Source organism: Bacillus rossius, chromosome 8 (assembly GCF_032445375.1).
Source record: "Bacillus rossius redtenbacheri isolate Brsri chromosome 8, Brsri_v3, whole genome shotgun sequence".
In the NCBI taxonomy this organism is placed as follows: Eukaryota; Metazoa; Arthropoda; class Insecta; order Phasmatodea; family Bacillidae; genus Bacillus; species Bacillus rossius.
In genome coordinates, this window is record NC_086336.1 from 14945021 (window position 1) to 14966983 (window position 21963).

The 21963-nt window shown below is 37.3% G+C and overlaps 1 protein-coding gene across 1 annotated transcript in view; it reads left to right on the plus strand.

Annotated features, from left to right (window-relative positions):
* The window catches only part of LOC134535534 (chondroitin sulfate N-acetylgalactosaminyltransferase 1), a 795440-nt gene that overhangs the window by 710263 nt on the left and 63214 nt on the right, over window positions 1-21963 (plus strand). The window contains exon 5 of the mRNA XM_063374680.1: window positions 1515-2246. Coding sequence (XP_063230750.1) covers window positions 1515-2246 — 732 coding nt within the window. The remainder of the gene's footprint in view (window positions 1-1514; window positions 2247-21963) is intronic.

The following is a 21963-nucleotide window of genomic DNA, read 5'->3' on the forward strand; positions in this document are numbered from 1 at the left end:
GTTAACGTAAATGTGTTTTAAATCATCTCACACTATCAAAGTTAATTTTTGGTTTGAGCTATCTCAAACTTTTCTTTTTTTTATATCATTTTGACATTAAATAATACACCACAGTGCTGGGTGAAATTGTATAATTTGTTAAGCTATTTTTTGAACATGTATTAATTAAACTCACAATAATATTCGCTACTTAAAAAATATTTTGCGTGTTATTTTTTAAAGATATAGAAACATAATTCGCTTTTTACACATAAAATTATTTCGCATATGACAGTCATACTGAAATTATTTTAGTTCTTTCATTTTCATAACCACTTAAATCGCCATTTTAAACATTCGTTGTGACGAAAACGGATGTCGTTTCCGTTTTTGCTAGGTACGATTTTGATTGGCCGATTGCACCCAACACACGACATATTTAATAACCCGTCCTATATGTAAAATATTTAATGGAAACTCGAGTCATCCAACTTATCATAAAAACTGGGCTGCTCTAATGACGTTTTCCGTGATGTTATAAACTCCAAAATTTATTGGAAGACTAGTTAATCCCGGCATGCGTTTCTATGGCTTTTTGTAATTTGTTTGAAGTAGGTACATTTACAAAAAACATTCCTTTCTCTATATATGTTCCTCTATAAATATCACTATATTTACTACATTATTTATTATCTCTATCTCTCTGTATAGCTCTATTTTCTCTATTCATATCGATATATTTCCGTATCACTTTATATCTCTCTATGTGAACATATCTCTCCATAACCCTCTATCTCTCTATGTATCTGTGTTTCTATAAACCTATAGCTCAGCCTATATCGCTCTCTGTGTCTATCTACATTTCTCAGTTTATCTCTATTCGTCCTTCGCTCTATCTTTCTATATTTTTTTCACCTCTCAATTACTCTATACCTCTCTACATCTATATCTTCCTAACTTTAAATTTATATTTACCAAACAGAAGACGAACAAACATTCATTTATATATATATATATATATATATATATATATATATATATATTAAACTTTTGTTTTATCTTTTTCTTTACCTGTCACATGTGTGAAATAGGTTCATAAAAACACGCGCATAACTGAGATTTAAGCTTTTGAACGAACGCACGAACATATAAATGGTTATTCATATCGATGTTGGGAGCTCATGTCTGACAGATTATTCCGACCTTAACGGCCGGCATTCTCACGTTCCCCTTCCACATATGCCCTCTAATAGGGTAGGGTGGGAGTAGCGTTCCAGTTCACTTTTAATGACATTCCAGAGCTTTTAAGGAAAAAAAACGGAACTGTTAGGGATCGCTCCCTTTTGTTGATCGGGAGGGTATTAGGGCTTCGGCAATGACCAGGGGCTAGGGCCACCAACCCAGCGTAGTCCCCGCACTCAGCTGACCAGACAGCTGGCTGTGTCCCATCAGCACTGCTGGCGCCCTCCTTGAGCTGTAGTCGAGGGCCTGCACAGTAGTCGGGACTGAGACGAGCCGCGCGCGTGTGCCCGCAGCAACGCCACGGCCAAGCCCGCCCGAGCCAAGTACACGCTGGACGACTTCCTGGAGGGCCTGCACCGCACCGAGCCCACCACCGGCACGCAGTACGAGCTGTACTTCAGGCCCAAGGGCGGCGACAAGCCGCACGCCAAGGTCACGCTGATGCGGCCCTTCGCGCCCTTGCAGCCGGTGGCCGTGGACGGCGTGGTGTCGGCGGCGCGCGACAAGGAGCTCATCCACATCGTGCTGCCGCTGGCGGGGCGCACCGCCACCTTCCACGGCTTCATGGACAAGTTCGTGAAGATCGCGCTGAAGAACGACCGCCGCGTGCGCCTCACGGTGGTGTACTTCGGTGAGGAGGGGCTGGGCGAGGCGCGCGCGCTCATGTCGCGGCGCGGCGGCGGGGGCAGCCACCTGCGGCTGCTGGCGCTCAACGAGACCTTCAGCCGCGGCAAGGGGCTGCGCGTGGGCGCCGAGCGCGCAGAGCTGCCCCCGGGCGCCAAGGACGTGCTGCTGTTCATGTGCGACGTGGACGTGGTGTTCAGCGCGCGCTTCCTGGACCGCTGCCGCTGGAACAGCCGGCCCGGCAGCAAGGTGTACTACCCGGTGGTGTTCAGCCTCTACAACCCGCACGTGGTGTACACCCTGCAGGGCAAGGAGGTGCCCCCCGAGACGGAGCAGCTGGTCATCTCGCGCGACACGGGCTTCTGGCGGGACTTCGGCTACGGCATGACGTGCCAGTACAGGTGAGCCGCCCTTCCACCCTCCACACATGCGCGAGTTGTTCCGACTTTTATCGACGTGATAACGTCTTATGAATAGATGAACGCCGGCTGCACGCACGAAAAAAGCATGACTCGTTGTCACGTTCCGCCTGAGCCGAGCGTGCGAGCGAGAGCGTGGAACAAGCGCTAGAGAGGCACGATCGGCCTAAGCGTTCGGCTCGTGTCGCATCTATCTCTCTTCCACTCCATCGGGCCGATGAGTCCGGGTAGAACAGAGACAGCGGCAGCACACAACCTGCACGTGAACTGTTTTGTCAACTGTTTTATAAAGGACGTTATCACGTAAAATTATCGTCCGTAAACCGACTTTACAGACAACCCCCCTTTTTTTTATGAGTGCAATCTACTAAGAACCTTGTGTATAAATCTACCCAGGGATCTTCATAAATTAGCGGAATTTATGTTTACATAAATTAAAAAATTAACTCATAATAATCGCATCTCGGCATTACAAAAACCTTCAAAACATTTTGTCTACATAGCAAAAGTTATCTTCTACCCAACACGTACCTGTTTACAACGGGAATCGGAGTCAAGATCTGGCGTAATTTCTACCTAGGTCCAGTTTTCTGAAACAAAAATGAACCTTTCGTTTTTTTTTAAGTGTGTCCTCCGTCGAAATTTTCTTGATTTTGTTTCTGTAATTTTTTGCGAGTTAAGAGATCCCTAAAGTTTGTTTTAGTTCGTAGTCTTTTACACGCTAGAACCGATACATCCGTTTGCGAGCCTCCTCGGTGGCTGAGGTGAGGTTCGCGGGTTTGAGTCCTTCATCCCCACGTGACTCAGATCTGAGGTCACCGGGTCGGTGACCAAGTGTTTTGAAGGTCACTATAACCTTGGAAGTCCCGTCTCATAAGCGTCAATGAGTAACATTGTGGCGTTATATCATACACAGAAAATAAATGTTTTAAAAAAAGAGTCCTTTGGAAATCAGTTGCCAAGAAATAGTTTGTAATCCTACAAGAACACTATTGTAACTTTGTATAACACATGGCTATGGTTATTTTAGCATAGCCTACATAAAATACGTTTTTGGAGATAATACTAAGTATTTCTTACGAAAAAAAAGAGTGGAATTATTTTATTTTTGATTTATATTTCATTCAACCATAATTTTCTTAAACCATGGGAAAGATAATTGAATTTTCAATTATTGGACTATTTTGTTACATTGTGCGTATTAATACGCAGTTAATCATGTATAGCTTTTCAGGGAACGGTTTTAAAATAACTTTAACTATTGGAGGTACTGGAATAACACAATGCATAAGAATCCGAGTCCAGTATTACTGCGAACACTATTTTTTATTGATACAGTTGTTTTCATGTCTATGTATTATTTTATAAATATTAGTAATTTTGCATGAATATTTCTGTTATATTTACGAAAAAAATACACTTTGTGAAAATACAAAGAAAACATATAGGCTATCTGACCACCTCTTCCGTGGAGATCACTAACTATTAAATTAATGAACTAGAAGATTTATTAAATTGTGTTTTTATGTGTTCCAATCACAAAATATCACAAGAGTTTTGAATAATTGAATTGATATTTGCAATGTACGTACCATGGATGTAAGAAGTTAGGAAGTTGGTGTGTGCAATCTTTGTGGTGATAATAATTGAAGTGAAAATGAGAACGACCTCCAACACTGGTCCTCTTTTTACATTTAGAAAACAAAACTTATTTTTGTTATTTTGAAGTTTTAGGTTAATTCCTGGTTGATTTGTTGTTAACGTATTTGTTTAACGATATTCAATTCATGATGAGACTTCCTAGCGAGTTCCTTTCAAGCTAAAAACTTATATCATTAGCCTTTATATAGTAATGGTTGGCTTAAAATTGCTAACCTCAGTGAATTTAACTATAACGCGCCCGTACTCCTTATACTTATTAATACCTCTATTACAGTGTTTAATTAATATTTTGGGATCATAGAGATGGAGTAGAGAAAAAAATTAACTTCTTCATTACTGATTTTGCATTTTGTAATTTTTATAATACAAGTACAGATTGACACGGACGTCACCCCTTTCTTGTTTCATCAATGAGATGATGTTTTCACGTCCTTAACATCATTATTTGGACGTATTTATAAAGAATGCATACAAGGACATTAGTATAAAGTAGCTTACATAACGTACAATCTTCTCCGCGTGGTATTGATGTTTGATTTCAAAATTACAAAGGATATTTTTTTTCCTATAGCAAAAATTTTGTTTCCAATAAACTTATGTAATGTATCAAAACAGTACATGTAAGGTTTGTTCTGTTTTTACAAAAATAAATACCATTATAAGTACTTACATTTTTATTCGAAATAAAAATTATCTAGCCATGGTGCTGCCAGCTTCGCTATTTCCAAAATAAACTTCAGAGGCGTTAACGGCAGCTTCCCTAGAAAATGTGTTTTCATTTTGTTAGTTTTGTTAAATTAAGTTTATTGCTTGGTATGAATTAAAAGTAAATTTAAATTACTTTAGTAAATTAAATTTAGTTCATTTATAGTTATTTTTGGCGCCGATTAAAACAGCTGTCTAGTTTTTTGTATAGTTTAAATTGTTTTAAGATATTTTGTTAATTTTAGTGTAACATATTTTTTTTTACTTGAGGTCTAAAATACTCGGACAAGTATGAACTATAAAATACGTTAATGAACTGAACTTGCGCGCCAATAAAAACTGTTAGCATGTATCAGCCGCCGGGCCCCGGCTGGAGAGAGGGGGTGAAGAGTGACGTAGTGACGTAGTGACGAGTACTACGAGGCATTCGCGAGCACCCAGCTGACTGGTGCGCACATGTGTGTTTGTGTGTGTGTGTGTGTTCGCTTGCCGCAAGGGAGGTAGCCACGATCGATGCGGGGTTTTCGGGAGCGATGGCTAGACTTTAATAACTTTACGTAAAAGTTACGTATTTGAAATTCCCTAGTCTAGAGTGTCGGGACAGAGATTCAGTAAGCAGAAATACATCACTATATTGTCGCGGGTTGAAATTTTGCAGGGTTGTTGAAATCAAATTTAGGGACTTTACTGACGGGACTCTGGGCTGGCTGCTCTGTTCACTCGTCAGCGCAAGTGGCGTGACCATGTAATTGGGGCACGGGGCCGGCGCGGCGCGCTGCGGGCTTGCAGAATTTTGTTTGTTTGTTTGGCCGCGCGCTGGCGCAGCCACGGGCCGCAGTTACTGGGGCGCGCTGTCGTAACAAGCCGCGCGGTGTGGCCTGCACATCGGGGTAGAGGGGGGGTAGTCTTCCCAGATGTTCTAGTTAGTTGTTTAGTAAATTTGACTTCAATAACGAGCTTTTGTTATGCTAGGCGCGGCAGGGCGCGCGAATTTAAGCGCAAGTGATTGGTGACTCGGGGCTCACTCAGGCGGAGGCTATGCGTCTCACCTGTGGTCACGAGTTGTTAGTTCGTTCGTGATGTAGGAATTCAAGCTTTCGGGCGGAAGCTATGACCGACGCCAGAGGCCACGAGTCGTTTAATTTAAGTTAGGTCATAATGTAGTCGTCAAGCTTTCGGGCGGAGGCTATGGCCCTCGTCAGGGGTCACGCGTCATAGTTTTTAAAATGTAATGTTCGTTCGGGATTTCAAGGGCAGGAGAGGCCCCTACGTTATTTTTTTTAAAGTAATCGATCAAGAAAGGCTTTTCGGAAAATGTGAGTATGGACTTATCTTTGTTTTAATTTTAAGTATTAATTATGATTTGAGGTATTCGGAAGGACTAGGGAAGTGTTTAGTGAAGTTCTCTCATTCTCTCTCTTGTAAGGTCGTTCAATCGTTAAGGAAGTAAAGAGATTATTGTTTTAAATTGTAATCCCGCTATTTAAATGTTCTTTAAAATGATGTTGAGTATTTGACTTTAAGAATAAAATAATTTTAATTAAGTATTATGTTATTTTGCAAAATCTCCTTAGTTCAGCTCTCACCAGACATCCTGTACGGGATGACGAACCTATGATCCTAGGTACAGTAAAGTATTTTATGAAGTTAAGACTAGTTGATGCCAAGCGAGTTGTTTCTATGTAAAGAGCTACGATTCTCGCCCCCCCCTCTGAAGGTGGATCGTGACAGAAATGGCGGTGGCACCGGCTAGGTACACGTGACAGAAATGGTAGAGTTCGCCGGATAGGTTCTATTTCTGGAGAGAGAGAGAGGTAGATTTTTATGTTTATTATTAAGTTAGTTTCAGCTTCTGATAGCAGGTTATTAAGAGTTTACTTGAGGAGAGGATTACGGAATTTTAGTCTATAGTGGAGGAAGTCTTTGAGATTTTTTTTTTGACGTAACAGATGTTTATTTGAGGATACTTGTAAGGATAAAGTTTATAGTGATAAGTTGTTTTAAGTCGTTGAATTTATTGTAGATTTATATCGGGGATTATTACGTGAGGAGAATACGTTATAAGTTAAATGCTTATTAGAGATAATGCAAGTGGTTTAATTTAATTGAAGTTCATTTTAAGATTGTAGGTTAAGAGAATTATAATTTAAAATAAAGTTTTTTGTCGTAAATAGGAATTATTTTCAAGAGAAGTTTGTTTTGTTTTCGTGCGCGTAGGAGACGAGACGTACGAATTAAATCAGTCGAGGGAAGGATAAACGTTAGAAAGGAATTAAAGAGAAAACGAGAGTTTATGTAAAAGAGAGTTATAGAATTTATAGTGATGTTTGTTTTAATTAGAAAAATGTTGAGAGTTGTTTCAGAACGACACGTCAGTGGACGTGGCAGAGTGAACACGTGACGGGGAGGTGCTGAGACCTAGCGGAGAACGGAGGAACCGCAAACGAGGGTTGGCGCACCTGATGGAATTCGGTGACGTCACGGGCTCATACGGAGACGTGGACAGGCCGTGACCTTGTTTTGATCAGCTGTACGGTAACTTAGCGATAAGAAAATAGACTATTGGTTAAATAAATTTAAATTTAAGTGTGTTTTAGGAGAAGAGGAACTTTCAGTATGTAAGTAATTTAATTTAAGAAGTGTATGATGTATAGGCTAGAAGTGTTTCGTTGTAAGTTGTTTATGTTTTTGTTAGTTAAATTCTACCTCGGTTTTAAAAATATTTTTTTGGGATTTGTAAACATTATTAAGGAGGTACACTATAAAATCGATAAGCATTGAGAAAACTGGGAAGGCTAGATTTTGTGTGTAGAGGGAATTTACTCCAAAAGAACAGAGAGACAAAATTAATGTTTTCATTAGGGCGAGGGACCCTAAGGTGAGGCGTTGTGTCCCTGGGAAGAAAGGGAATTGTAGCGCAGACCATAGGAGATGGGCTGACTACGGAATTAAGGGTCAGGAGAATCCTGAGAGTTGTGAGTAGTTTGGGGCAGGAGTTCCCCATGGTAGTACCGAAGTGGCTATCCTGTATGGGATAGGGTACCATTTCAATGAAGTTTGTTGGTGGGGTTAGAGCCCCCTGTGTAGTGGGCCTATAGCAGATAGGCACTACAGTGAATTTGGTTATTTTGTGAGGTAAATTCCCTGGAGGTTAAGTAAGATTGGATTCAGTTAGGAAGGAGGGAAATGAGAAACATTGCTGTAGAGAGTTAGTGTACTTGCCTAATGTGAAATTGAATTTTACTAAATTAATTTAGGAGAAAGTTTTGTTCGGTAAATAAATAATAATGGAAGATAGCTAGATAATTAATTAATTTTTTTTGAGTAAGGTGTTTTAAGTAATGAAATAAAATAAGGTGAAGTAATTTGAATAATTGGGGAGGAGTTTCTTTAAGAGTTTAGATAATTGTTTTTGAATTTATTGAGATATTCAGCCAGTGAAGTTTGAGTATGAGAGATACAGTGAGATTTTAAGGAAATCGGTTGTTTTTAATTAGGACAAATGAGATTTTATGATTAAGAGTCAGTAAGCATAGTTAAAATTTACGACATGATATTTGTTGACAGTTTACAGTTATTAAGGAGAAAACAGAGTAATCTATTTATTTTTATTTTAATGGTTTGAAGATAAGATTATGAATTTTTTTTTGGAAGTTTCTTTGGCATGTTGGAATAATTTTTTTTGATTTTTAGAATTTACAGAGAAAATTTAATTGATTTACATTAGTTTGGAAGTATGGAGGTTTAATGTTCGATTAGCCCTAACTTGATGGTCGGATCCCAAAAGAATGCCGTAAAACCGATAGCCAATTGAGAGGAATGCGGTAGGCGCTTGTGTAGAGAGGGGTTGTGGGAAAACTCCTTGGGACTGATGGCAGATCAGGGGCCCTAAATAGTGTGTGATGCTGTAAAACCAGTGCAGAGAAAGCCTGGTATGCTTAAATTTTTGGGCACAGGTTATGTAAACCTGGGGTTCCATGGGATTTAGTCATGTTAGCTGCTGTGGGACATTGAGATTTCCAGGCTCCATAGTAAAGTCAATGTAAATTTTTGTTTTCTTAAAATAATAAATTTGTTTTTAATTTTTTTGAGATATTTGATTTGTAACAGTGAATACAGACCCCGAGGAATAAGAGTTGTCATGCTGTGAGAGGAGAAGGTGGTAGGCCTAAAAGGGTACAGGCACCACAGAGGTTATGTGCATTGCATAATTTAAATATAAGGAAACTTGAGAATTTGAAATTTTGTTGTTGGGTTGTACACCCATAAGAAGAGTATAGGCAGAATTTTTATTGTTATGAGATGTCTAATTTAATTGAAAAGAAGAAAGTTTAAAGATGCAAGGTAACATTATTATTGTAATAATTGAAAGAGATTAAGAGGTAGAGAGAAATAGGCAGTTTTTGTTTGTAAGTACTAAAGTTTACATATAGAAATTTAGTAACTAAGAATGAATAATAAGTTAAGTCTAGTGTAAAAGTTTTTTTTAAGTTTGTTAAGTTAAGAGTCACAAGTAAATTTTTTTTTAGAGAGAATGTCTTTGATAGGAAGTATTAGAAACTTATGGGAATTTTAGGGTAACATAAATAATGTAGGTAATGAATAATAAATAGATGGTAGGTCTTAAGTTAGGATTAACATTTGAAGCAGAATTTAATTAAGAAGAAGGAAAATAAATAGGCCTAATGAAAAGAACAAAAAAGGATTTTATGGTAAAGCATTTTTTTTAAGTAATAAACAATGAATAATAATGTTGTTTCAGGGTAATGTGTACTAATAATACAATTTTTTTTTAGGACCAAAGAACAGGAATTATGTAATTTAAATTAACATGTATTTTTGAAACTGTTACAGATTCCTTAAGATGAGCTGAGCAGCAGTCCAGTTTACAAGATGACAAGAGTTCGAGAGACAAGATACAAGATCACTGAAACAAGAGCCAAGACTGAAGATTCAAGAGAAGAGAAAGCTGGCAGCCATGGACTTACAAGTGGAGATTAATAAGGTCATGTAAAGTTTTATTTTTTTTTATGGAAGACAGTAACTGGAGTTTTTTTTTTGTTATAAACATTATTTACAGAACTTTTTAGGTTATAGTAATGTAATGGAACTAGTGAGTTGTGGTAGCTGTCAAAAAGAACTAATACCTTAAGTTTAATTTTTAAAGTTAATTTTCTTAATTTACAGAGGGATTAGTAGTTTTTTTTAAACCTTATTTAGGTTGGAATTTAAAGATAATAGTTTATTATAAATGTGTACGAACAGTTCAAGTTCACAGTACTGATAGGTAGGTCAGATGATCTTATTGATTTTGATGATTTGTTGTTTTGAGTTGATTTTTAAGTGTTGTGAATTAGACAATGAAATAGTTCTGAAAACTTAAATTATTTCAAGCTAAGAAATAGTAAATTTAATTGTAACTCGAAGGACACCAGAATTTACTTTTTTTTGAATTAGTAATGTTTGAAAATTTTATACTTTACAAGAAAGGTTATAAACAAACAGATCGGATGGAACAAGGATGCAGTAAATCACAATTTCAGTTAGAATTATTGATTTGCTTTTGAGGTTATGAAGGAAAAGTTGCTATAATTTAAAAGTTTAAATAAAATGTTTTTTTTTTTTTTTTTAAATTTGTTTGAAATAGAAAGTTTAAAAGTTAATTAGTCATGATCTAGGTGGGTGATGGGGTGGGAATTGGCCACTCTTTTTCCCTATAACCTCCCTAACATGGCCTTCTATTACAACTAACAGAAATAAAGAAGAAGAAAAATGAAGAATTATTAGTTAGAATGTTTCTTTCATGAAGATACCTGATGAACTTTTACTGTTTGGAAGAATAGAAGCAAGGTTAGTCAGATATTTTTACTCAGAAGAAGAAGAAGATAAAGCAGTTTTATGACTCGACAAGCCAGAGATTGGTGTTTCCCCTCTGCGCTTCTATTGACTACGTTGTTTACTCTCATGGGATAGCTGGTTCGGCACCATGGAGAGAGATTGGTGGGCATTGTGGTTGCCCCCAGAAGAAAAGAAGAGTAGAAGAGGTTATGGGTGGGTCATGTGAACTGACCTTCAACCCAGTTACTTCGTGGGGACTATTTGCTGTATAGAGAAGATCAAGACTCAAGAGTTAGGGAAAATCATTGGAGGTCATGTTTCCCTTCCTTAAGTTTTTCCTATCAAATTATTTGCCTGATTAGATTATGCTAAGGGTGGGATACTTTATGTTAGCAGTTGAATTAATTAATTTTATTTTTTTGTGTGTTTGCATCCTTGCCCATCGATTGCAGTTTAGTAGTTAGTTTTGTATTTGTCAGGCGTGATGGTAATGCCTGTTGATGATGTTTCAGAATTGTAATCTGTTCGTGATGAGGATGGCACAACTCCGAAGCAGATGTGGGGAGAAGTTGTGAGCTGCCCTGGAAGCCAGTCCAGTAGCTGTTGGAGTTGAGTGGTGTTTGCTGATGGCCAGCCCAGGGAGCTACTCTTCTCGACAACACTGACTTCGAGGAGTTGCACCAACCTTCACGAGATAAGAGTTTAATTAATTGAAACACTGTAAGGACACTTAATTTTTTTTGAAGAACGAAAGAAGTATGGTAATAAACGGAAACCGAAAAAAAAAAATAATAATAATTATCAAGAATTTGCACATTGTTTAACGAATACTGAGAAACTAAGAACAGTAATTTAATTTGTAAAGAGAGCTTCACTAACAGAACAATTTTTTTAGAATTGAGAACTCGAGCCTCTGAAGGTTCCTGTGAGAACAAACCAGATAAAAGTTTTACATTTAATTTTATGAATACTTGTTGTTTTAAAATAAATCTTATGCAGAATCTAGATGTATGTTCAGACAGCAAGGAACTAAGAAAATTATTATTTTTGTGAAATGAGGAATTTATAGTTATGGTTTAATGGAAAAAGACAATTTGTAATTTTGAGGTAGCTCGATGGGGCTCGAGCTCTGTGAGGGGAGGGTTATGTCGCGGGTTGAAATTTTGCAGGGTTGTTGAAATCAAATTTAGGGACTTTACTGACGGGACTCTGGGCTGGCTGCTCTGTTCACTCGTCAGCGCAAGTGGCGTGACCATGTAATTGGGGCACGGGGCCGGCGCGGCGCGCTGCGGGCTTGCAGAATTTTGTTTGTTTGTTTGGCCGCGCGCTGGCGCAGCCACGGGCCGCAGTTACTGGGGCGCGCTGTCGTAACAAGCCGCGCGGTGTGGCCTGCACATCGGGGTAGAGGGGGGGTAGTCTTCCCAGATGTTCTAGTTAGTTGTTTAGTAAATTTGACTTCAATAACGAGCTTTTGTTATGCTAGGCGCGGCAGGGCGCGCGAATTTAAGCGCAAGTGATTGGTGACTCGGGGCTCACTCAGGCGGAGGCTATGCGTCTCACCTGTGGTCACGAGTTGTTAGTTCGTTCGTGATGTAGGAATTCAAGCTTTCGGGCGGAAGCTATGACCGACGCCAGAGGCCACGAGTCGTTTAATTTAAGTTAGGTCATAATGTAGTCGTCAAGCTTTCGGGCGGAGGCTATGGCCCTCGTCAGGGGTCACGCGTCATAGTTTTTAAAATGTAATGTTCGTTCGGGATTTCAAGGGCAGGAGAGGCCCCTACGTTATTTTTTTTAAAGTAATCGATCAAGAAAGGCTTTTCGGAAAATGTGAGTATGGACTTATCTTTGTTTTAATTTTAAGTATTAATTATGATTTGAGGTATTCGGAAGGACTAGGGAAGTGTTTAGTGAAGTTCTCTCATTCTCTCTCTTGTAAGGTCGTTCAATCGTTAAGGAAGTAAAGAGATTATTGTTTTAAATTGTAATCCCGCTATTTAAATGTTCTTTAAAATGATGTTGAGTATTTGACTTTAAGAATAAAATAATTTTAATTAAGTATTATGTTATTTTGCAAAATCTCCTTAGTTCAGCTCTCACCAGACATCCTGTACGGGATGACGAACCTATGATCCTAGGTACAGTAAAGTATTTTATGAAGTTAAGACTAGTTGATGCCAAGCGAGTTGTTTCTATGTAAAGAGCTACGATTCTCGCCCCCCCCTCTGAAGGTGGATCGTGACAGAAATGGCGGTGGCACCGGCTAGGTACACGTGACAATATGAAGTAATAAAATTTCCACCATATAACCGCGAATATGTGTTAATGTCAACCAAATATGTACATAATATCTAGCTATATATCAGTTTTTGGCCTCTAATGAAGTTAAAAGTTTGAAGACAACATGGCGACCCCGTGACGCAAGTCGTCTAGATTCAAGCTGGCTTCTAAACTCCAGGCGCTCCACTGTCCCGAGTCGAGGTTTTCTCAGTCTAACGATGGTTGCTGAACAACGACGTTGTACCTCACCACGCTGCGACAATAGACCACCGCACTGGCAGATTTAATCAACACGTTCGTCTAACGCCCGTACAGCAGACGCAAGGTAAATTGTAACCGAACACGAGAGAAATCGGTCCACGTTCAATAGATTCGCTACAGAATTGGTTCTTCATGACTGTTAATTGAAGTTGGAATTCTAAAACTCCAAAATGTCTGGTTTTTATGGATAGACGGGTACCCCCCAAGGCCAAAAACGTGAAGAAGTGAAGTGAAGAAAAAGAAGGAATTAAGCAGATTCGTGGCGCCCCACCAGGGAATCCACGAGCCGGGGAAGTGAATGGTGGATTGCTCTGGGTCAGGAGACCGCAGCGACGTCTTCAATGAACAAGTGAGTCTTCAGCTCCGTCCCCTAAGCCCTTGCAATCCCGTGGGCGGAGTCAGCTGCCATGTTACATGGCGTCCCAGTTCGACTGTGCGAGTGTTGCGACTTCATATCAGTTGGTCTGGCGAGGGGACCGCCCCGAAAACTTGAATCAAACGATATCGAAAGTGAAGTTTATGGCCAGTAGAACTACTTTAAGTAAAAGAAGAAAACATTGCCCCTGAAAGGAAAATATGGGGTGCCGCGTCGCGCCGACTATTAGAAGATACGGTCGACTTTTTCTGTCCGTAGCTATTTGAATTCCTTGAGTGTGATAACCAGGCTGAATTTTATTAAGACATTTGCGGTAATTGTACGTGCGGTACATATATAAAAAATTAACAGTATTGGAAAGAAATTTGGTAGCTCTTATTGAATGCGGGCTGATCCATTGCATGCTACAGGAACCGTGTTCAAAATCGAGTTAATTTTAAATAAAGTGGTTAACGTATTTTATAGTTGCGTTATTTCTTCTAATAAGGTGATTACATTTTTTTCTTACCTTAAATTTTGTGTATTCGATTGTTTTGCACTGATTTTAAGGAACAACGAGAAAAATCTCATTTAATATTTAATAAAATTTTAAAAATAAATTTTAATTTATAAATTATTTTGGAGGCCGTTCCCAGGCGGGTGTCTGACTTGTGTTGGATTATCCTGGATTGAGTAATCCATCACAACAGATCAACGGCTAATTTTTTCTTTGACATTTACACTGCAGGCCTTCATAACTTGTTACTCATTTGCAGGCTTGATTTAGTAAGTAATGGATGGTTATACAATTAACGCTTGATATTACGTTTAATTAAAAGGATAAATGGAAATTCAAACTACAGACTTAACAGATTTCAATTGGTTACATTTTTGTCAAGAAAAATATAATTACCTACTGTATACAAGTATTTTTGAAACATATCCATATATAATATATTAGCCACTGTGACTCGTTTAATTTACGGGTATTTTTATAACTTTTGATTAGAGAGATTGTATAAACGTTTCCATAAATCCGTAACTGTCTTAGTTTCGCAAAACGTTGTACCGAACGCGATAGGATTTTACGATAACTCGAACACATCGAACACTCGATGAAATATGCGCCCTATTTGGCAAGAATTCAAAATGCTCATTGATTTCACTATCGGGCCGTAAAAAAGCGATAAATGAACAATTAGATTGTTATGTACGGCGCTTGGCTGGATGTAATCGTGTAGAACGTTCCGAGGGCAAATAACTCATCAGAATGTACGTATCTGTCGGCAAATTAAAAAATAATAAATTAATTAAATTTTGTCAAAAAACGTAATAACTTAACTTTTTTACGTTAACAACTCAAATTTGCAGAGTTAAAACTGCATTTTTTTTCTCTAGTCTGATCGTCTTTATCACCCCCATTAGCACACGAAAGATTTCCCCTACCTGGCATCGCCCCAAATACCCAAACACTACTGTAGCCACGACATTTTTCGTCGTATTTAGAGCGTCAATAGTCGCCTGTCACACCTTCAACAACGATATTTTATTTTATTGCTTTAAAATGTTTGTGGTAATGTCAAATGCAGATTCATGTACAGTTTCTTGTGTATTTCATCAGTGCTTTTTTTAGTTTTAGCAGTCTGAAAATGTATTTTTTGGCTACTTCGACAGACGACAGAATTAAGTATTTTTTGCTTGTGAAAGACAATTTGAATTTTTTTCCCTTGTCGTTTGAATTATTTTTCGATTATATTATAAAAAATATTGCGATTTCGTGCCCTTTTTTCGCGATATTACGAAGCTTTCAGAGAGAGAGAGAGAGTTCAGGTATTCTGATTTTCATCACCTTTTGTAAATCCAGTGTTCAAATTATTTTGATTTTGGATGCAAATGGTTTTGTGCTTAATTCCTGTTTATTATAAGTGTTGTGTTTCTTCAGTTTAACAAGAGTAACATAAGACACAAACTTGTTTCTGGTACAGCAAAACAATGCAGCAATCTATGCTTTTCTGTTAAATTCACTTTTTAATGATTTAATTATATTGTCTATTCTCATATTATAAAGATAGAGAGAGTTTGTTTGTTTGTTTGTTTGTTTGTTTTTTTGTTTTTTTTGTAAACTGTAAACTCAAAACGTACTATACCGGTTTTAAAAATTTGTTCACTGTTATAAAGTTACATTATTCCAGATTGTCATAGAATGTGTTTTATTTTTTTAATTGAAAGTTTCTTAGGTTATATATTACAATATTTGTTATTGTCAAACCGCTTCCTATATAACGAAATAACCATGTCACAGGAGCACTTACAGCCGCGCGAGCCAGTATGTACTCAAAATATGCTGACTTATATAACCTCTTATATCATTGAGTTTTTTTAATTAGTTTTTATGGCAAGTGAATATCATTACTGGGACTTAATACAGTCTTTTTGTGATTATATTTTCCACTATATCGATACACTATGGTTTAGTTTCATTCGAATGTGAATGCCAGAAAAGAAAATTATTTGTAACTTTCCATTAATTTAGATAAGAGCAACTTATAGTGATTCTTAAAAGAATACCTGCTCTGTTAAAACTTTGTAGCCAACTGTGCAAGCGAAATTTAACACCGCGTAAGTATAATAAAATATCATCTAGCATTAGACCGTTCTGTGACACAAGAAAATATATATTTATTTATTTATTCAGTTTTTGATCTGTAGATCCCATATGGAGGTAAGGACTTCGGGAAATAGAACAAGTCAATTAATACAAATATATACATACGATATATACAAACATACTGTACAACCACAAAAACTAAATATTACAGAGTACTTTTACATTTCAAAATTAAGAAAGAGAGAACATAACAAAAAACATGGGTACATAAGAAATGGTATAAACTCAAGTCTAAGGCTTTGAAATATTCTAGTTTTAATTTAATTCAGTGCTAATAAAGTTTGACTCCAAAAAAATAAGTTAATAGACTTATGTATTCGCGCAGTATACATTACTCTGAGATGCTAGGATTCATTTTAATTATGTTTTATCTACTTCAATTTCATCCCGCAGCGACTTTCGATTTGGCGAATCTGGGCGAAATTAATTCGTCTTTTAGTCGTGGAATAACATAGACTTCCCGGTCTCCGTTCACAGTAGCAATCTTCCGTTTGTGCATAGATCTCCAACTCCATTCTCGAGTATTAAGTTTCATATCTTTTAGTTTGTCTAATTGCTTCGGGTTCTTCATCCTTTTCGGCTCCTCCTCGCTTCATCATCTCTTATATTTCTCTTCCGACCTCTAACTTGGCTTCATCTACGTTCGCAGTTCTTACTCCAATAACAAATAAATTTGCATCTCTTCTGTTCCCGATGTTTCTTCCGTTTCAATTTCTTTTCCCGTTTGTTATCTCACGGTAAAGTAATTACAGCAGCGTTTAATGCCCCTGCCAAGCAAAACTTTGTAGCTAATTTTTGCTGAATATCCTTGTGATATTCTTAAGTTTGCCCTACTTTCCTTTTAGCGAGTAGAAGGGAGAGGTTTAGAAATGACTCATTTAGTTTTGGAGATATTTTGCCACATACATTTGAATTTCTGTGTTATTTTTATCATGTCGCAAAAATATATGGTTCAGATTTCAGTTAAAAATAATGGATAATGCCGTTTTTATCACATCAGTCTCGAATTATCGTGTCTGAAACATGAGCGAAGGTGTGTATAAAGAAATAACTGTTGTCGATTTATACTTCCTATCGTATTTCCTGTGTGTGGGATGCAGTTCTTGCTAAGAGAGATAGAATTTTATATTTGAAAATTGTTTGATGAAAGTAATATGTAATGTACAGAACTTATTTGCTCGTTAAGTTAATAATTTATATTTTTTTCTGTAACTTCTTTCGCGTATGCAAATAATTCGCACAGGTTGTTTAAATAGAAAAGAACATTTATTGCTTTTTTACATTAAGTTTAAGTTCGATTTAAACTTCCCTATAAGCTAAATGTTTAGTTTTATGTTCAGAAGCAAGCATAAATAATTTAGTGTAATTATTAAATCTAGAATAATCTCCGTACATATATTAATGACTGAAACAACTGCTACTCAATTCTTAACAAACTTTGGAAAACGCCAAACTTTTTGTTTTATTAATTTTAATTGAAAAATCATTAATTAATTGTAAATTGTAATTTTTTGAATTTAAATATTACGTCTGGTTATGTTAACTTTTACTCCTTTCACATAACCAGTAAGAATAATTTATTTTATAATATTTTTGTATATTCATATTTTTTATATCTATAATGATAAATATATTTTACAAACAACGGAGCTCAAGAAGTGTTATAATCGAGGTTCAGCAGAACGTTTTAACTTTAAAATAAACGAAAACTTTAAACTTTTTGTCAATTTAAAGATACTGGCTATTTTTTTTTTGTGGTATAACTATTATATCTTTGGCACCGTTAAAGATATTACATTTAAATTTATAATAAATAATCCTATAGTTATTGTATAAAATATGTATGAATTTAAATTGGAATTTTTTTGAGTTAAAATATTTTTTACTGACTTACAAACAATCTTTTTAATTTGAAGTTAGTGGAAGTGTATTATTTTCTTACGAGAAAATTATGTAATTATTTTTAAACCACGGAGACAGACTCTTAGATTTCATTTAGTTGCCTTCATCTTCGTTTATTTTCATGCAAGAACCAAGTGCCGTTAATTTCACGGAGATTGGAAGGGATGGCGTGTATAATAAGCCAGCCTGCCTACCATGTACACAAAAAAAAAGCTTCTGTAATTTTAAAAAAATATTACTTTGTAAACCAGTTGCCAGGAAATAATTTTTAATTAAACAATAAGAATATTGTAATTTTATACAACACATTGTTGTGGTTATTTTTACATACGTATGAAATACGATTTTCGAAATATGACTGAGTTTTTCTTACGAAAATTTGTGCGTAATTTTTATATTTTAAATTATGTTTCATTAGTAGTATGTTTTGGAATGTCCGGGCACAGGCTTCAGGCTGTGGTGCCGGTGGTGCCGACCGCCATATTGGATTGTGACGTCACTGCGGCCGTCATGGATGGTAGTGACCTTGACCTTTGACCTTGACCCTAAAAATTTGTCAAAATAGCCAAAAAAAACGGCAAAATTTGCCCAAAATTCCTCAAAATCCGCCAAAATTACCGTTTATTTGGAAAAAAATCCCTTCAAAAATTCTCAAAAAATTCCACAATTCAAAAATTAAGATTTCGAAAATCCTCAAAAGTCGTTTTACCTTAGAAACCACGAAAATTCCTAAAAGCGGCTTAAAAGTCCTAAGAACTAGCCGCTTTAAGCCGCCGAGGTCATGACCTTGAAAATTAGGATGCCATGGCAGCCATCTTGGATTATGACGTCACCGTTGCAATTATCGTTACGCCCGCCGTCTTTAAAATCTTTATTTATTATCCGATTTTAATGAAAAAAATTAAAAATTATAAAAAATCAATTAATAAAATTTTAATAAAAAATATTTAAAAAACAAACATTTACGACACGGAGCTCGAAGTCCTCGGTTCGAACCCGGCGAGGGCAAAAAAATCAAAATGGCGACCGATCCTTCCCCCGTGGTGGCTGCAGACAGACTGACCCCCTCCACTTATGTCAAAGAATATATATCGTCACCTAGTTTGACGTCTTGTCCTCCATCTTTAAAATCCGTAATTTTTATGTTAGAAAATCGGGAAAAATTTTAAAAACCATTAAAAAAAACTATCAATTGAATTAAATAATAAAAATTTAATAAAATATTACTTATAAACCACTGTTGCACATATCATTACGGTCACCATCTTGGATTATATAAGTGTTGCATGTTTCGTTACGCCCGCCATCTTGGTTGAGTACGATGTTATCGTTACACTTTACGTTATGAATGCCATGTTGGCTCATATTATTGTTGCATGTTTCGTTATGTTCGCCATCTTGGAATCGTGTAATTATTTAGCTAGAAATTCAAGAAAAATTCCAAAATTCACCGAAAAAATCACACATTACTTTACATATTGAATCTATATTTGGTTCGACCCCTGGCCGATACAAAAAATAATATATGTAAAAATACCTCAAAAATTACAGGTTCGAAAATAAAACACTGTAAGTTCTTTCTCAAACATAATATTTATTACATTATTTCTATTCTACTACAGTTTCAGTTGCGAAAGCCAGCAATATTATAATCATTAGTTCCGCATCGGTGTGAAATGACTAATTCTTAGCTCCAATCGGTTTATACTAGACAGGGACCAACCAGAACCTTTACTGACATAGTCCTCCTCTTCTTGACAGAGTTTCTGGATACCGTGTTTAACAGTTTGCTTCACATCGTCAGAACTGTAAATTACTGCAGCCGAAGTCTTGAATGCACACTTCTTCTCTTTGTCATCTAACGGATATGGCTTTCCATATATACAGTCCAACCACAAGTTATATTTCAAAGGTCCGTTTGTTGCTACGTCATCAGTAAGCTGATTGATTATGTTCTGTCTAATATCGTCAAGAAAAATACAAATGTCTTTCGACTCACTTAATGTATTTAGATAATAGTAGTCCTTCAATGTTCCACGAAATGCAGACTGCGCCAAGTAGAAGCCATTATCATTCATCTGTAGAGCACCGATAACAGTCTTAGGTTTAGTTCCATGTCCAGACGCCATACCAATCGGTTGCTGCTCGTCCGTTTTTTTGCCTGTACGCTCGCGAGCCTTCAACCTAAACCGAGGAGTCGAAATTTTTGCAGGTAGTTCAGCAGTAGGCGCACAGACTTTACCGTTGCATTTTATCGCATGTCGTCGCAAACTATCAATTCGAGTAAACCATTCATGACACTCATCGCAGCGAAACTTTATACGAGAAGGATTCTTCTTGCATTTGCTCCGCTCATGTCTTCGTACATCATGGGAAAATGCAAACGACATATCACAGTAGCTGCAAGGATACCGTGCTGATGTAGACGAACCTTCCAGACCCGAACCAGATGTCGATGTTACTGCAATTCTACCATTTCCAGGCATACTCTTATGCGCATCAATCATTCGTTGTTGCACCGAAACCTATACTTTCTGCCGCACAGCTGGTCCTTTGCATGTCTTCATGTGCGTTTTCATATTATCTTTTCTGGCAAACTGCTTATGACATTTCTCACAAACAAACATTTTACGATATAGGTTCTTGGCACATTCGCTCCTCTCGTGTCGTCGAGCATTGCTGTTGTTTGAGAAAATTTTGTCACAGTAACAGCACCGATGTTCGTTAGTTGTTGTCAAATCAGCAACCATTGAAGACTCCATCGAGGACAAAACATCGTTCGTCGAGGTTTCCTGTACAGCCAACACTACAAGTATTAAAGTCTCTTCTGCTGGTGGTATCGTGACTGTTGAAGTCTCCTCCAGTGTTGACGTCGTCGTTGTCAACGGGATCTGCTCTACCATCGTCGTCGCTGACGTCATGGTTCCCGTAGTCGATGGTACAATGTCCATCAAGTTCGTCGTTAAAGTCGGTAAAGATGCCGTCGAGTTCGCACGAACAAGTAATTACGCGACTTATGCGCCGGATGAAACAAACGAGGTGATCCTTACACCGTCGACGACAGTAACAAACTAAGCGGCCTGCTGTCTAGGACTCGCTTATATACATGCACCGGATGGAATAATACGCTAGTCAAATCCGGAACAATTTACTATGATACTAGAGTCGAAACAACATTAAAAATAGAAGCACTATCAACAAAAAGGAAGCACCGTCAACGAAAAGGCAACACATTTGGAAGCACCGACAACGAAAAGGCAGCACATTTGGAAGCACCGACGACGAAAAGGCAGCACATTTGGAAGCACAGACAACGAAAAGGCAGCACATTTGGAAGCACCGACAACGAAAAGGCAGCACCATCATCGAAAAGGCAGCACCATCATCGAAAAGGCAGCACATTTGGAAGCACCGACAATGAAAAGGCAGCACCATCATCGAAATGGCAGCACGTTTGTCATTGGCTACAATATTCATTGGCTACAATATTCATTGGCTCCAATATTCATTGGCTCCAATATTCATTGGCTCCAATATTCATTGGCTCCAATATTCATTGGCTCCAATATTCATTGGCTCCAATATTCATTGGCTCCAATATTCATTGGCTCCAATAGGTGACGATATATATATATGTATATATGTATATATGTATATATATATATACTTTGACATAAGTGAATGGGGTCAGTCTGTCTGCAGTAACCACGGGGGAAGGATCGGTCGCCATTTTTATTTTTTTGCCCTCGCCGGGTTTGATCCGAGGACTTTGAGCTCCGTAACGTAAATGTTTGTTTTTTAAATATTTTTTATTAAAATTTTATTAATTGATTTTTTTATAATTTTTAAATTTTTTTCATTAAAATCGGTTAATAAATAAAGATTTTAAAGATGGCGGGCGTAACATTAATTGCAACGGTGACGTCATAATCAAGATGGCTCCCATGGCATCCTAATTTTCAAGGTCATGACCTCGGCGGCTTAAAGCGGCTAGTTCTTAGGACTTTTAAGCCGCTTTTAGGAATTTTCGT